This window comes from Micromesistius poutassou (assembly GCF_964030765.1).
Source record: "Micromesistius poutassou genome assembly, contig: SCAFFOLD_2851, whole genome shotgun sequence".
NCBI lineage: Eukaryota > Metazoa > Chordata > Actinopteri > Gadiformes > Gadidae > Micromesistius > Micromesistius poutassou.
In genome coordinates, this window is record NW_028177084.1 from 19,265 (window position 1) to 35,434 (window position 16,170).

Here is a 16,170-nt window from a genome sequence, read left to right on the forward strand (position 1 = left end):
ATGATGGTGATGATGTAGGGTACACTATGGTCCTGATGTAGGGTACACTATGGTCCTGATGTAGGGGACACTATGGTCCTGATGTAGGGTACACTATGGTCCTGATGTAGGGTACATGATGATGTAGGGTACACTATGGTCCTGATGTAGGGTACACTATGGTCCTGATGTAGGGGACACTATGGTCCTGATGTAGGGTACACTATGGTCCTGATGTAGGGTACATGATGATGTAGGGGACACTATGGTCCTGATGTAGGGTACACTATGGTCCTGATGTAGGGTACATGATGATGTAGGGTACACTATGGTCCTGATGTAGGGTACATGATGGTGATGATGTAGGGTACGTGATGGTGATGATGTAGGGTACACTATGGTCCTGATGTAGGGTACACTATGGTCCTGATGTAGGGTACACTATGGTCCTGATGTAGGGTACACTATGGTCCTGATGTAGGGTACACTATGGTCCTGATGTAGGGTACACTATGGTCCTGATGTAGGGTACACTATGGTCCTGATGTAGGGTACACTATGGTCCTGATGTAGGGTACATGATGGTGATGATGTAGGGTACATGATGGTCCTGATGTAGGGTACACTATGGTCCTGATGTAGGGTACACTATGGTCCTGATGTAGGGTACATGATGGTCCTGATGTAGGGTACACTATGGTCCTGATGTAGGGTACATGATGGTGATGATGTAGGGTACACTATGGTCCTGATGTAGGGTACATGATGGTGATGATGTAGGGTACACTATGGTCCTGATGTAGGGTACATGATGGTGATGATGTAGGGTACACTATGGTCCTGATGTAGGGTACATGATGGTGATGATGTAGGGTACACTATGGTCCTGATGTAGGGTACACGATGGTCCTGATGTAGGGTACATGATGTTCCTGATGTAGGGTACACTATGGTCCTGATGTAGGGTACGTGATGGTGATGATGTAGGGTACACTATGGTCCTGATGTAGGGTACATGATGGTGATGATGTAGGGTACATGATGGTGATGATGTAGGGTACACTATGGTCCTGATGTAGGGTACATGATGGTGATGATGTAGGGTACATGATGGTGATGATGTAGGGTACACTATGGTCCTGATGTAGGGTACATGATGGTGATGATGTAGGGTACATGATGGTGATGATGTAGGGTACACTATGGTCCTGATGTAGGGTACATGATGTATTCTTCTTCTCCTCCTCCAGGGACCACAAGGAGAGCCAGGACCTCCAGGCCAGCAGGGAACCTCAGGGACTCAGGTGAGAGGGTGGCCCACCTGGGATGGCCCGAATATGATATGATATGATATGATATGATATGATATATGATATGATATGATATGATATGATATGATATATGATATGATATGATATGATATGATATGATATGATATATGATATGATATGATATGATATGATATGATATATGATATGATATGATATATGATATGATATGATATATGATATGATATATGATATGATATGATATGATATATGATATGATATGATATATGATATGATATGATATATGATATGATATGATATGATATATGATATGATATATGATATGATATGATATGATATATGATATGATATGATATGATATATGATATGATATATGATATGATATGATATGATGAACCCCAGGTGAGAGGGTATGATTTATATATGATGTATGATATGAGCCTACGATACACAATGATGATATAATATATCATCAAAATATTATATCAGTTAAAAGATATATGGCACAATATGCTGGAGTAAAAAGTGTGTGTGTGTGTGTGTGCGTGTGTGTGTGCGTGTGTGTGTGTGTGTGTGTGTGTGTGTTTTTCAGGGCATGCCCGGACCTCAAGGAGCTATTGGACCACCAGGGGAGAAGGTGATTGATATAGATATAGATATAGATATAGATATTGATCATGAAGATATTAACTTCATAGATAGATTCTAGATATTCATTATAGATATTGACAACATAGATAATGATAACAGATATTGATAATATTGATATTGATATTGATAACATAGCTATTGCCAATATAGATATTTATAATATAGATATTGATCATATTATAGCATAGGTATTTATCATATTGATATTGATAGTATAGATATTTATTATTGAGAGACATTGAAAATATAAACAGCGATTGATACATCAAAGATAATTCTGCGCTGATGCAGATGTACTTGGAAAAAGTTCAGTTGAACAATTTGGGAATAAAGTATAGCTGAAGACCTTGGGACAAAATGTTCACCTTATCGACTGAAATATTCTACAAAGTTGTCTCCGCAGAAGACTGAAAAGACTTAAGAAAAAAATTAAAATAAAGTTGAGTAGAGACAAACGACCCCAAAAATAAAGTTAATCTTCTTTATTAATCTAAAAGTGAATAAAGTCCAGCTCAAAGATTGAGCTAATAATAAACATTGACCTTAATGACCCTCAGTGACTCACAGCGCCCCCTGTGGTGAGCAGGAGGGCTACAGGCAGCTCTGCTAACGTCCCTCTGTTCTCCTCCAGGGCCCCACAGGCAAACCAGGGCTCCCAGGGATGCCCGGAGCCGACGGCCCCCCGGTAGGCCCCCCAGCGACACCCCCCCACCCCCACCCCCCACCCCCACCCCGTCCACACACCAATCCCAAAGATACACTAACGTCTTGACCACTGTGTAACACTGACCTTTGACCTCTTGGACGCTGCTCTCTTAGGGTCACCCAGGAAAGGAGGGCCCCTCTGGAACCAAGGGGAACCAGGTGGGTGTCTCAACACACCTGGGCCACACCTGGCCACACCTGGATGCACCTGGTGTCCCAGAACCACAGGCCTGACATGGGATGAGGTCCTATGGGGGCGGTGTTGACCTGAGACTGAGCTCCAGGGGGAGTGGCTGTGTCCACCATACCTTTACATTACATTTACATTGAGGGCGTTTTGCATGACGCATTTCTCCAAAGCGACTTACAATAAGTACATTTGTCAGAAGAAGGAGAAACAACAATATATCTCTGTGGGTACAGTGAGAATGTTCATAGAACCAAGTGCCAAGCACTAACAATCACAAGGTTAACCCATTCCCAGTATACACTAACCATCACTAGGTTAACCCATTCCCAGTATACACTAACCATCACTAGGTTAACCCATTCCCCGTATACACTAACCATCACTAGGTTAACCCATTCCCCGTATACAACAGAGATAGCTAGGAGAAGATGCTACATTATGCTAAGAACTGTTCTTAAGTGCCAGGATGTAAAAACATACAATAAGTGCGTACATTAAGTGCCAGGACGTACAACACACACCTTGTAGCTGGGGCTGAGAGCTGCTCAGGATCAACCATAGTGTGGTCCAACCCTTCCAGAAGCAGTCAAACACGTCTTGTAAATTGCCTGAAGGTTGTTGTAGTATATTTAGCAGTGTGACTGTGACTGTTCATTGTGTTTCATTGTGAACTGCGTTGATCACGTTCTCTTGGTTTGTCTTTCTCTTTCTCTGTGTCCCTCCTCTTCCTCTCCTCCGTCTCTCAGGGCCCCAGCGGCCCCCAGGGGACGATCGGGTACCCAGGGCCCCGAGGACTGAAGGTGAGTAGGAGCCCATCGTGGTCATGGGTCTATGGTCCAGGGTCCGTGTGTGGTCTGTGTGAGGTTGTCTGTCTGAGGTTGTCTGAGGTTGTCTGTCTGAGGTTGTCTGTCTGAGGTTGTCTGTCTGAGGTTGTCTGTCTGAGGTTGTCTGAGGTTGTCTGTCTGAGGTTGTCTGTGTGAGGTTGTCTGAGGTTGTCTGAGGTTGTCTGTCTGAGGTTGTCTGTCTGAGGTTGTCTGAGGTTGTCTGAGGTTGTCTGTCTGAGGTTGTCTGTCTGAGGTTGTCTGTCTGAGGTTGTCTGTCTGAGGTTGTCTGTCTGAGGTTGTCTGTCTGAGGTTGTCTGAGGTTGTCTGTCTGAGGTTGTCTGTGTGAGGTTGTCTGAGGTTGTCTGAGGTTGTCTGTCTGAGGTTGTCTGTCTGAGGTTGTCTGTCTGAGGTTGTCTGAGGTTGTCTGTCTGAGGTTGTCTGTCTGAGGTTGTCTGTCTGAGGTTGTCTGAGGTTGTCTGTCTGAGGTTGTCTGTCTGAGGTTGTCTGAGGTTGTCTGTCTGAGGTTGTCTGTCTGAGGTTGTCTGAGGTTGTCTGTCTGAGGTTGTCTGAGGTTGTCTGTCTGAGGTTGTCTGTCTGAGGTTGTCTGAGGTTGTCTGTCTGAGGTTGTCTGTGTGAGGTTGTCTGAGGTTGTCTGTCTGAGGTTGTCTGAGGTTGTCTGAGGTTGTCTGTCTGAGGTTGTCTGTCTTGTTGACCTTTGCTGTTCATCTCCTCTCAGGGAACTCAAGGCATTCGCGGTCTGAAGGGACACAAAGGAGAGAAGGTGGGTGGACCTTCTCATTGTCCTGTACGACTCGTGACAGACAGGAGAGACGCCAGCGGCTACAGTGTTCACCTCCCTGAGAAAGGTTCTGGGTTTGAACCCTGATATCTGTAGCCTGTGTGTAATTATCCTTGAGCAAGAGATTCAACTCCTGCCTGCTCCTCGGTGACTTGTCTCGGTTCCCCCTGTGAGAGTCTGTGTATAAAAGCCTTTTCTAACTTGTATATATTCGCCGTTCAACCGACAAACTGCTGGAGTCAAGTTAGCCCTAAGCTGCCCGCTTGTTTTTCAACCCTGAGCTCTGAATCTCTCAGCTCCAATCACTACTTTTCATAGCAACTCTTTGCATATTCATCATCACATTCCACCAAGAGAAAAGTTAAATTTTTGGTGTTTTGTGTGTGTAGTTCATGGTCTGTTGTGTGTGTAGTTCATGGTCTGTTGTGTGTGTAGTTCATGGTCTGTTGTGTTTCCAGGGCGAGGACGGTTTCCCAGGAGTTAAGGGAGACTTTGGAGTCAAAGGAGAGCGGGTGAGTGGATGGTCGACACGTTCGATCGAACATTTATGTCAACGCTTGACATAAAAATAAAAAACTCAACACAAAATGGGGTTTGATTTTCATACAACTTTTAGCAGTCAATTCGATAATAATATTAATAGTATATTTAAGATCAATCATAATTGTCAGTCAAGTCATCAGATTTGAATAATTGTATTCGGTTCGAATGTACAGCTGCAACGGCTGCATTGTCCACTAGGTGGAGATTTACCCAAACCCTATTTATAAAGAGACGCTGACAACAGAGTAACAAATCAATACAATGCTAAAATAGTCAAATATACAAACTACTTACATATTTGAAAATACCCCAAATTCTCAAATTAAAAAAATTCTAAAATACATAAAACACTAAAACTGTACAGTGCACACGTCTGAGTGACGCGTTCCGGCGCCGCGTCGGCCCTGAAGTCAGTCCGGGTTTACGTCCGTAACGTCCGCGTAACGTCTGTGTTTCCGTGGCAACAGGGCGAGCTGGGAGTCCCGGGCCCCAGAGGGGAGGACGGTCCCGAGGGGCCCAAGGGCCGCGTGGGGCCCCCAGGTGAACTGGGACCCATCGGCCTGGTCGGAGAGAAGGTGGGTTCACACACACACACACACACACACACACACACACACACACACACGCCGTTATGTAAGGGATAATGTATAGAACGGCGGTCATTATGTAAGGGATAATGTATAGAACGCCGGTCATTATGTAAGGGATAATGTATAGAACGCCGGTCGTTATGTAAAGGATAATGTATAGAACGCCAGTCATTATCGGGAAAATAAGCCCCGACAGGACGAACCGGACGTTCTACACATTATCCCGCTCCTTGACAGCCGTCATTAAATGCTTAGCATTGACCGCCGGAAGTCGGGAAGGCCCGTGCAAGGGAACGGCGCGTTCCACAGCGTTGAGGAGAGCCGTGGAATAAATATATATAAATATATGTATATTGATTGATTGATTGATTGATGGCTTCATCATTGTCTCATTATTGATCCTGATCGTCTGATTCCAGGGAAAACTTGGCGTTCCCGGACTTCCTGGTTATCCTGGAAGACAAGGGCCGAAGGTAAGACTTCCCCTCGCTTCATTCACTCACTTACTCATTCAGTCATTCACGTCATTCCCTCACTTCCTCATTCGCTTCATTCACTCATTCACTCATTAACACGTCCCATTCCTCCCCCTTTTCATTTCATTCACTCTCACTCCCCTGTCTGGATTCATCCATTCATTCCCCTCTTTTCCATGTTCTCCAGGGTTCTCTCGGATTCCCCGGGTTCCCCGGGTCAAACGGAGAGAAGGGAGCCAGGGTGAGTAGGGGCTGATGACACCCGCTGGGTGACGCATGTCTGGGGTCCCGGGCAGCGGGTGGAGGTGGAGGGGTGGTGGAGGGGTGGGGGTGGAGGGGTGTTGGTGGAGGTGTAGAGGTGGGGTGGTGGAGGGGTGGGGGTGGAGGGGTGTTGGTGGAGGTGTAGAGGTGAGGGTGGAGGGGTGTTGGTGGAGGTGTAGAGGTGAGGGTGGAGGTCTGGAGGGGTGGTGGTGGGGGTGGAGGGGTGGGGGTGGAGCTGAAGACTGAGTCTGATGAACGTGTGCAGAACTGAATGCAGGAAGGTCAAAAAAGGAAATGGGCGGGACATCGAACTTGGAGTCAATCAAGGATGGAAGCCAATCAAACGGCTGCCTCAGGATGAGGTCTTGATGGAGAGGGTTATATCACATGAGTTCCTCTTGTCTCTCCTCAGGGTCTGGGGGGCAAAGCCGGACCACGAGGACAGAGAGGACCCACGGTATGGAGATTATTCATCCATCCATTTTGATTTTTAATCCACAAATGAATGGTTTGTTAAAAAACACAAGCATTCACTCACTAATTATTTCTTTCATTTGTCTGTCCATCTCTCTCTCTCTCTCTCTCTCTCTCTCTCTCTCTCTCTCTCTCTCTCTCTCTCTCTCTCTCTCTCAGGGGCCCAGAGGACAGAGAGGGCCAAGGGGGGGTACCGGTAAATCCGGAGCCAAGGTACGGCCCCTCCAGCACGAGTTATAAACCGTCGTTTATGACGTCCTCTTCATCATCGCGTCTACCGCTGTGTTGCATCGTTGCTTTTGCCCCATCTCCTAAGCTCCCCCTCCGTCTTGTTTTCCAGGGAACCTCAGGAAGTGACGGACCCCACGGACCACTAGGAGAGAGGGTGGGTGTCGGACCCCTTCATCGTCACACTCGTTTTCGGCCCTCATAATGAACGCTGAGTCACCGTACCGCCGAAACGCTGAGTCACCGTACCGCTGTTGTGCTTTGTGTTCTCAGGGTCTGCCCGGCGCCCAGGGAGCCAACGGATTCCCCGGACCCAAAGGACCTCCCGTAAGTCCCCGCTTAAACACTGGTTAAACACACTTAAACACACGCTTAAACACTGGTTAAACACACTTAAACACTGGTTAAACACACTTAAACACTGGTTAAACACTGGTTAAACACACTTAAACACTGGTTAAACACACTTAAACACACGCTTAAACACTGGTTAAACACACTTAAACACACGCTTAAACACTGGTTAAACACACGCTTAAACACTGGTTAAACACACTTAAACACACGCTTAAACACTGGTTAAACACACACTTAAACACACACTTAAACACTGGTTAAACACATGCTTAAACACACGCTTAAACACACACGCTTAAACAGACACTTAAACACTGGTTAAACACACGCTTAAACACACGCTTAAACACTGGTTAAACACTGGTTAAACACTGGTTAAACACACACTTAAACACTGGTTAAACACTGGTTAAACACACGCTTAAACACTGGTTAAACACTGGTTAAACACTGGTTAAACACACGCTTAAACACGCATTTAACCACATGCTTAAACACTGGTTAAACACACGCTTAAAAACACACGCCCAGACACACACGCTTAAACACACTTAAACACACACGCTTAAAACACACGCTTAATAAACACGCTTAATAAACACATGCTTAAACACGTTTAAACACGTTTAAACACACGCTTAAACACGTTTAAACACACACACTTAAACACACGCTTAAACACGTTTAAACACACACACTTAAACACGCTTAAACACACACTCAAACACACTCTTAAACATGGGTTAAACACATGCTTAGACGCACACTTAAACACATGCTTAGACGCACACTTAAAAGCACGCTTAAAACACAAACTTAAACACACGCTTAAACACACACTTAAACACGTTTAAACAGACGCTTAAACACACACACACACACACACACACACACACACACACACACACTTCAACACACGCTTAAACACACACTTAAACTCACACTCTTAAATAAACTCTTAAACACACTCTTAAACAAACACATTTAAACACACACTTGTTCTTAAACACACATAACATGACATGTCTTGTCCACGCTTAAACACAAGCTTAGACACCAAACTACTCATGACATGACTAATCCACACTTAAATTCCACACTTAAAACACAAAAATACTTATGACATGACTCGACCAAGCTTCTACAGAGCAGGCACCGCCAACCGTAGCAGATATTCTCACAGAGCATTTCACTCACTTATCGCTGAATGATCACTTTGGCATTCCTAACTTTTTACAATCAAATTATAGCTCTTAAATAAATCTGACCTACAGCACCTTTAAAGGGGGACCACCCCCCCTAGTTGAGCTGGTACCCGCCTATCAAGTAAATAAAAAAGCCTTCTTGCTGACCAGAATATTCAGATTTGGGGGGTGTAGCCTGATTGTTGATTGCCGTAATCTGGCAACCTAAAAACAACCAGTAATAACTTACCCATACAATAGCGTTTGTTTAACCCATAGAGGGCAAATAGAGTGCATATTTACATCTCATCTGACATTTACAGCTTTGTGATCGATCCATAGCAACTCAACGTAACCCACGACATCACTCTTCATCTCAAATAAGTCGTTTTAGGGTTGGGGGTTCCTTTAGATATAGCTCAACTCCAAACTTCTTCAACTAATTCAAACTTGAACCAGACTTAAACCAGCCTCAGATTCTGACGTCCCAAAGTCCAGCTCAGCGTTGGGTGGTCCTGGTTAGGGTCCGGGGGTGTGCGTGGTGTGTGATGTCCTGGTTAGGGTCCGGGGGTGGTGTGCGTGGTGTGTGATGTCCTGGTTGGGGTCCGGGGGTGTGCGTGGTGTGTGATGTCCTGGTTGGGGTCCGGGGGTGTGCGTGGTGTGTGATGTCCTGGTTACGGTCCGGGGGTGTGCGTGGTGTGTGATGTCCTGGTTACGGTCCGGGGGTGTGCGTGGTGTGTGATGTCCTGGTTACGGTCCGGGGGTGTGCGTGGTGTGTGATGTCCTGGTTAGGGTCCGGGGGTGTGCGTGGTGTGTGATGTCCTGGTTACGGTCCGGGGGTGTGCGTGGTGTGTGATGTCCTGGTTGGGGTCCGGGGGTGTGCGTGGTGTGTGATGTCCTGGTTACGGTCCGGGGGTGTGCGTGGTGTGTGACGCCGTGCTGTTGTTCTTCCAGGGCCCTCCAGGGAAAGACGGACTTCCCGGACACCCGGGACAGAGAGGAGAAGTGGTGAGGCTGTAACGCGTACATTATAGTTCATAGCTCCAGGGTTTGAGGTTAACTATATCCACATTTAAGGTATATTATGTAACTTTAAGGTGTAACATAAATATCACTTGAATATATATTATGTGCACGAGTTGAAGCTATATTATATATCAGCTTAAGGTAAATGCGTTTAAGATGTTTATATATGTTTAAGGTATATTATAAGTGTATTCTGTTCTGCAGGGTTTAATGTATATTATACTGTATGTTTATAGGTATATTGTAGATTTGTTTAGGTTTGAACAAGTTGATTAGTTTAAACAAGGTGAAGGTATACTCTGAGTGTATTCTGCTCTTCAGGGGTTAAGTATGTCATACGTTAGTTGAAGGTGTGTTAAAGCAGGTGAAGGTGTGTTAAAGCAGGTGAAGGTGTGTTAAAGCAGGTGAAGGTGTGTTAAAGCAGGTGAAGGTGTGTTAAAGCAGGTGAAGGTGTGTTAAAGCAGGTGAAGAGCAGGTGAAGGTGTGTTAAAGCAGGTGAAGGTGTGTTAAAGCAGGTGAAGGTGTGTTAAAGCAGGTGAAGGTGTGTTAAAGCAGGTGAAGGTGTGTTCTGAGTGCGTTCTGCTCCTCAGGGTTTCCAAGGTAAAGTGGGACCCCCAGGACCTCCCGGAGTCGTCGGACCTCAGGTACGTCCACAAGGGTTTATCTAACATCATTTAACTTTATCTTTACCGCTGGTCGAGTGTATTATTAGTAGCTGTACGTCAATACTCCTATTACAACTATAATGTACTCATTCCTCAACTCTCCATCCTCCCCTCCTCTTCCTCCACCTCTCCTCCTCTTCCTCCACCTCCCCTCCTCTTCCTCCACCTCTCCTCCTCTTCCTCCTCCACCTCTCCTCCTCTTCCTCCTCCTCTCCTCCTCTTCCTCCACCTCTCCTCCTCTTCCTCCACCTCCCCTCCTCTTCCTCCACCTCCCCTCCTCTTCCTCCACCTCCCCTCCTCTTCCTCCACCTCTCCTCCTCTTCCTCCTCCTCCTCTTCCTCCTCCACCTCTCCTCCTCTTCCTCCTCTTCCTCCTCCTCTCCTCCTCTTCCTCCACCTCTCCTCCTCTTCCTCCACCTCTCCTCCTCTTCCTCCACCTCCCCTCCTCTTCCTCTACCTCTCCTCCTCTTCCTCTACCTCTCCTCCTCTTCCTCCACCTCTCCTCCTCTTCCTCCACCTCCCCTCCTCTTCCTCCACCTCCCCTCCTCTTCCTCCACCTCCCCTCCTCTTCCTCCACCTCTCCTCCTCTTCCTCCTCCTCCTCTTCCTCCTCCACCTCTCCACCTCTCCTCCTCTTCCTCCACCTCCCCTCCTCTTCCTCCACCTCTCCTCCTCTTCCTCCACCTCCCCTCCTCTTCCTCCACCTCTCCTCCTCTTCCTCCACCTCCCCTCCTCTTCCTCTACCTCCCCTCCTCTTCCTCCACCTCTCCCTCCACCCTCCCCTCCATCCTTCCAGGGCCCGTCAGGAGAGACCGGTCCATTGGGCGAGCGGGGCCACCCCGGACCCCCGGGACCCCCTGGGGAGCAGGGTCTGTCAGGACCTTCAGGGAAAGAGGGCACCAAGGGGGACCCCGGCCCCTCAGGAGGCCCCGGCAAGGACGGACCCGCAGGCCTGAGGGGCTTCCCTGGGGAGAGAGGGCTGCCCGGCACGCCTGTGAGTCTGGCTCTATGGAGAGGGACTGGCCGTGACCGTAGTCAGGCTACCACCTGTACAGGACATACACTGTAGATGGGTTATCTATGCCTGATGAACCACCTGTACAGGACATACACTGTAGATGGGTTATCTATGCCTGATGAACCACCTGTACAGGACATACACTGTAGATGGTTTATCTATGCCTGATGAACCACCTGTACAGGATATACACTGTAGATGGTTTATCTATGCCTGATGAACCACCTGTACAGGACATACACTGTAGATGGTTTATCTATGCCTGATGAACCACCTGTACAGGACATACACTGTAGATGGTTTATCTATGCCTGATGAACCACCTGTACAGGATATACACTGTAGATGAGTTATCTATGCCTGATGAACCACCTGTACAGGACATACACTGTAGATGGTTTATCTATGCCTGATAAACCACCTGTACAGGACATACACTGTAGATGGTTTATCTATGCCTGATGCAACGCAGGGATTTACTTTCATTGGGAGGACTGCAATCTGTTTCTAGGGTTATAATCTGTAATCTGGGTGCTATTAAAACTACAGGATTATAATCTGTAATCTGGTTAACATTAAAGATACAGGATAATAATCTGTAATCTTGGTACTATTAAAGATACAGGAATATAATCTGTAATCTGGGTGATATCAAAACTACAGGATTATATTCTCCAATCTGGGTGATATAAAAAATACAGGATAATAATCTGTATTCTGGGTGCTATTAAAGATACAATATTATAATCTGTAATCTGGGTGATATAAAAAATACAGGATTATATTCTGTAATCTGTGTTAATCTCTTGCGTTTCGTCCCCCAGGGAGGCGGCGGTTTGAAGGGAAGCGAAGGACCTGCTGGACCCCCCGGACCCGCGGTACGTCCTGACAGAACCCCCCCACCCCTAAGCACAGACAGGGCCCGTTGGTCTCAACAAGACTGTTGTCCAATGAGGACTGTTGTCTCTATAAGACTGTTGTCCAATGAAGACTGTTGTCTCTATAAGACTGTTGTCTCTATAAGACTGTTGTCCAATGAAGACTGTTGTCTCTATAAGACTGTTGTCCAATGAAGACTGTTGTCTCTATAAGACTGTTGTCCAATGAAGACTGTTGTCTCTATAAGACTGTTGTCTCTATAAGTCTGTTGTCCAATGAAGACTGTTGTCTCTATAAGACTGTTGTCTAATCAAGACTGTTGTCTCTATAAGACTGTTGTCTCTATAAGACTGTTGTCTCTATAAGACTGTTGTCTAATCAAGACTGTTGTCTCTATAAGACTGTTGTCCAATGAGGACTGTTGTCTCTATAAGACTGTTGTCTCTATAAGTCTGTTGTCTCTATAAGACTGTTGTCCAATGAAGACTGTTGTCTCTATAAGACTGTTGTCCAATGAAGACTGTTGTCTAATGAAGACTGTTGTCTCTATAAGACTGTTGTCCAATGAGGACTTGTCTCTATAAGTCTGTTGTCTCTATAAGACTGTTGTCCAATGAGGACTTGTCTCTATAAGTCTGTTGTCTCTATAAGACTGTTGTCCAATGAGGACTTGTCTCTATAAGTCTGTTGTCTCTATAAGACTGTTGTCCTGGCTGGGAATATGTGTTAACTCTCCAGTCACCGTGGATACGAGGGTCTGGCTGTTCACTAAACAGTGAATAGTAGTAAAGGACTCTCCTAGTATGATGACCACCATGTTGGGTGTAGTTCATCCATCTGAGGCCGAGAGTGGAGGAAGGTTCTGACGCTGGCGTGGGGGACTGGGGTCTCACCTGTGGTTCTGGGGTTCTGTCTCCAGGGTTCCCCCGGTGAGAGAGGAGGCGCCGGCACCGCTGGCCCCATCGGACCCCCCGGCCGACCAGGCCCCCAGGGGCCCCCCGGAAACGCAGGGGAGAAAGGAGGTCCCGTAAGTACAGGAAGTTCAACCGCTAACAGGGATTTAACAGGAAGTTCAACTGATAACAGGAAGTTCGACCGCCAACAGTATGTTCAACAGTTAACACTTCAGTCCAACGGTGAATAAGATGTTTACCGCAAACAGAAAGTAAAACTGCGACCCGAGAAGTTGAACTGCTAACAGGGAGTACATGTTGTAAATTACAGTTAGTTCAGTAACTACAGGAAGTCAAACTGCTAACAGGAAGTTCTAATGCTAACATGAAGCCCTACTGCTGACAGGCGGTGGTAGAGCTAACAGGAAGTCCTAGCGCTGGCAGGAAGTGGTCGAGCTAACAGGCGGTTGTGTGTCCCCCAGGGGGAGAAGGGCCCTCTGGGGCCAGCAGGACGGGATGGAGTCCAGGGGCCCGTTGGTCTGCCCGGAGCCGCCGGAACCCCTGGGGTGCCCGGAGAGGACGGAGACAAGGCCAGTACCAGCACCACTCAGAACCAGATCCATACTCTGAACCCCGCTAAGCTTACCGGCGTTTTTGTTATTTTTGTCGTTGCTACTATACTGTAGTTTGTTGTGTTCCTTATCGTTTGTCCTGTGGAGTGTGTGTGTGTGTGTGTGTTTGTGTGTGTGCTGTTAACGTTGTGTTACGGGCTGCCTAGTGTGCGTTGTGCCTTGTGTATGTTCTCATTGTTTGTTCACGTTGTTTGTGCTGTTGTCCCTCCAGGGTGAAGTTGGGGAGCACGGCCAGAAGGGGGCGAAGGGAGGCAAGGGCGAGCACGTGAGTCCTAGTGCTGCTTTAAGACGGGGGGAGTAGGGGGGGCGGGGGGGGGGTGTGGGGGTTCTGACCCGGTACTGATTGTGTTTGTGTTGCGGACAGGGCCCTCCCGGACCACCAGGACCTATGGGCCCCGTGGGCCAACCTGGTTCCGCTGTAAGTAACGACGCACCCTGTGGAGCCATTGAGGGGCCCCTCGATGGTTGAGGGGCCCCTCAGTACAGCAGAGCACTGGTGTTCAGCGACTAATGGACTCTCGTGTGTCTCCGGGGCCCGACAGGGAGCCGATGGAGAGCTGGGACTCAGGGGACAGCAGGGGCCGTTCGGCTCCAAGGGAGACGAGGGGTCCAGAGGGTTCCCCGGGGCCCCCGGACCCATCGGACTACAGGTGTGTTGGACCTCAGGGACCTCATCTCACCACTGGGGGGGGGGGGGGTCACCGGCTGAGGCTGGACTGTATCACCGTCAGTCTGTCCTCTATCACAGTCTGTCCTCTATCACAGCTACAGTCTGTCCTCTATCACAGTCTGTCCTCTATCACAGCTACAGTCTGTCCTCTATCACAGTCTGTCCTCTATCACAGTCTGTCCTCTATCACAGCTACAGTCTGTCCTCTATCACAGCTACAGTCTGTCCTCTATCACAGCTACAGTCTGTCCTCTATCACAGTCTGTCCTCTATCACAGCTACAGTCTGTCCTCTATCACAGTCTGTCCTCTATCACAGTCTGTCCTCTATCACAGCTACAGTCTGTCCTCTATCACAGTCTGTCCTCTATCACAGCTACAGTCTGTCCTCTATCACAGTCTGTCCTCTATCACAGCTACAGTCTGTCCTCTATCACAGCTACAGTCTGTCCTCTATCACAGCTACAGTCTGTCCTCTATCACAGTCTGTCCTCTATCACAGCTACAGTCTGTCCTCTATCACAGCTAAAGTCTGTCCTCTATCACAGCTACAGTCTGTCCTCTATCACAGCTACAGTCTGTCCTTTATCACAGCTACAGTCTGTCCTCTATCACAGCTACAGTCTGTCCTTTATCACAGTCTGTCCTTTATCACAGCTACAGTCTGTCCTTTATCACAGTCTGTCCTCTATCACAGCTACAGTCTGTCCTCTATCACAGCTACAGTCTGTCCTTTATCACAGCTACAGTCTGTCCTCTATCACAGCTACAGTCTGTTCTTTATCACAGTCTGTGCTTTATCACAGCTACAGTCTGTCCTCTATCACAGCTACAGTCTGTCCTCTATCACAGCTACAGTCTGTCCTCTATCCCAGCTACAGTCTGTACTCCATCCCAGCTGTATCCTTTATCCCAGTTTGTTCCCAGTGAGCGGGGGTTAATGTGTGTGTTCCTGCCAACAGGGCCTTCCAGGACCCTCAGGAGAGAAGGGAGAGACCGGCGATGTTGGACCCATGGTACGTACCCCGCCCTGGGCTGTAGCACTGGGAGAGAGAGGGTTCAGCCCTGGGAACTCTGTGTAGCCTAGCATATCGGCCATGCTTTGTAGCCCATTGATAATAGTCATGCCGGGTAGCCTAGCATATTAGCTATGCTCTGTAGCCGAGCATATGAGCCATGCTACATAACCTAGCGATGTTAGCCATGCTACGTGACCTAGCGATGTTAGCCATGCTACGTGACCTAGCGATGTTAGCAATGCTACATAACCTAGCGATGTTAGCCATGCTACGTTACCTAGCGATGTTAGCCATGCTACATAACCTAGCAATATGAACCATGCTATATAACTTAACGATATGAGCCATGCTACGTGACCTAGCGATGTTAGCCATGCTATGTGAACCTAGCGATGTTAGCCATGCTACGTGACCTAGCGATGTGCGTGTGTCTGTGTTGCAGGGCCCCCCTGGACCCCCCGGCCCCCGCGGCCCTGCTGGTTCTAGCGGTGCTGATGTGAGTACCGCCCCGGTCCTCTGAGGTCGCCCTTGACCTATGACCTCTGTGAAGCTACGCTAGGATATGATGCTAACGGTGGTACGATGACGATGTAACGCCTCGTTTCCTCTCCCCCCGCCCCCCCCCCCCCCCCCCCCCCCCCGCCCCGTCTCAGGGTCCCCAAGGACCCCCTGGTGGGATAGGTAACCCTGGACCGCTCGGAGAGAAGGTAGGCACACCACAGCCACACACAGTCTACTGTAGGCTATAAACAACAACAACAACAACAATGTTACATACAGTACACAACATACACTATGTTTACATATAGTGTACTATATAC

General features: G+C 47.8%; 1 protein-coding gene across 1 annotated transcript in view; it reads left to right on the plus strand.

Moving 5' to 3' along the window:
- The window catches only part of col11a2 (collagen, type XI, alpha 2), a gene marked incomplete at both ends in the record, with an annotated part of 47,351 nt that overhangs the window by 19,117 nt on the left and 12,064 nt on the right, over positions 1-16,170 (plus strand). The window contains 26 exons of the mRNA XM_084491247.1: positions 1,230-1,283; positions 1,861-1,905; positions 2,551-2,604; positions 2,739-2,783; positions 3,561-3,614; positions 4,375-4,419; positions 4,896-4,949; positions 5,448-5,555; positions 5,990-6,043; positions 6,234-6,287; positions 6,720-6,764; positions 6,941-6,994; positions 7,122-7,166; positions 7,283-7,336; positions 9,505-9,558; positions 10,167-10,220; positions 11,036-11,233; positions 12,082-12,135; positions 13,056-13,163; positions 13,512-13,619; positions 13,873-13,926; positions 14,026-14,079; positions 14,204-14,311; positions 15,293-15,346; positions 15,792-15,845; positions 16,003-16,056. Coding sequence (XP_084347373.1) covers positions 1,230-1,283; positions 1,861-1,905; positions 2,551-2,604; positions 2,739-2,783; positions 3,561-3,614; positions 4,375-4,419; positions 4,896-4,949; positions 5,448-5,555; positions 5,990-6,043; positions 6,234-6,287; positions 6,720-6,764; positions 6,941-6,994; positions 7,122-7,166; positions 7,283-7,336; positions 9,505-9,558; positions 10,167-10,220; positions 11,036-11,233; positions 12,082-12,135; positions 13,056-13,163; positions 13,512-13,619; positions 13,873-13,926; positions 14,026-14,079; positions 14,204-14,311; positions 15,293-15,346; positions 15,792-15,845; positions 16,003-16,056 — 1,719 coding nt within the window. The remainder of the gene's footprint in view (positions 1-1,229; positions 1,284-1,860; positions 1,906-2,550; positions 2,605-2,738; positions 2,784-3,560; positions 3,615-4,374; positions 4,420-4,895; positions 4,950-5,447; positions 5,556-5,989; positions 6,044-6,233; positions 6,288-6,719; positions 6,765-6,940; positions 6,995-7,121; positions 7,167-7,282; positions 7,337-9,504; positions 9,559-10,166; positions 10,221-11,035; positions 11,234-12,081; positions 12,136-13,055; positions 13,164-13,511; positions 13,620-13,872; positions 13,927-14,025; positions 14,080-14,203; positions 14,312-15,292; positions 15,347-15,791; positions 15,846-16,002; positions 16,057-16,170) is intronic.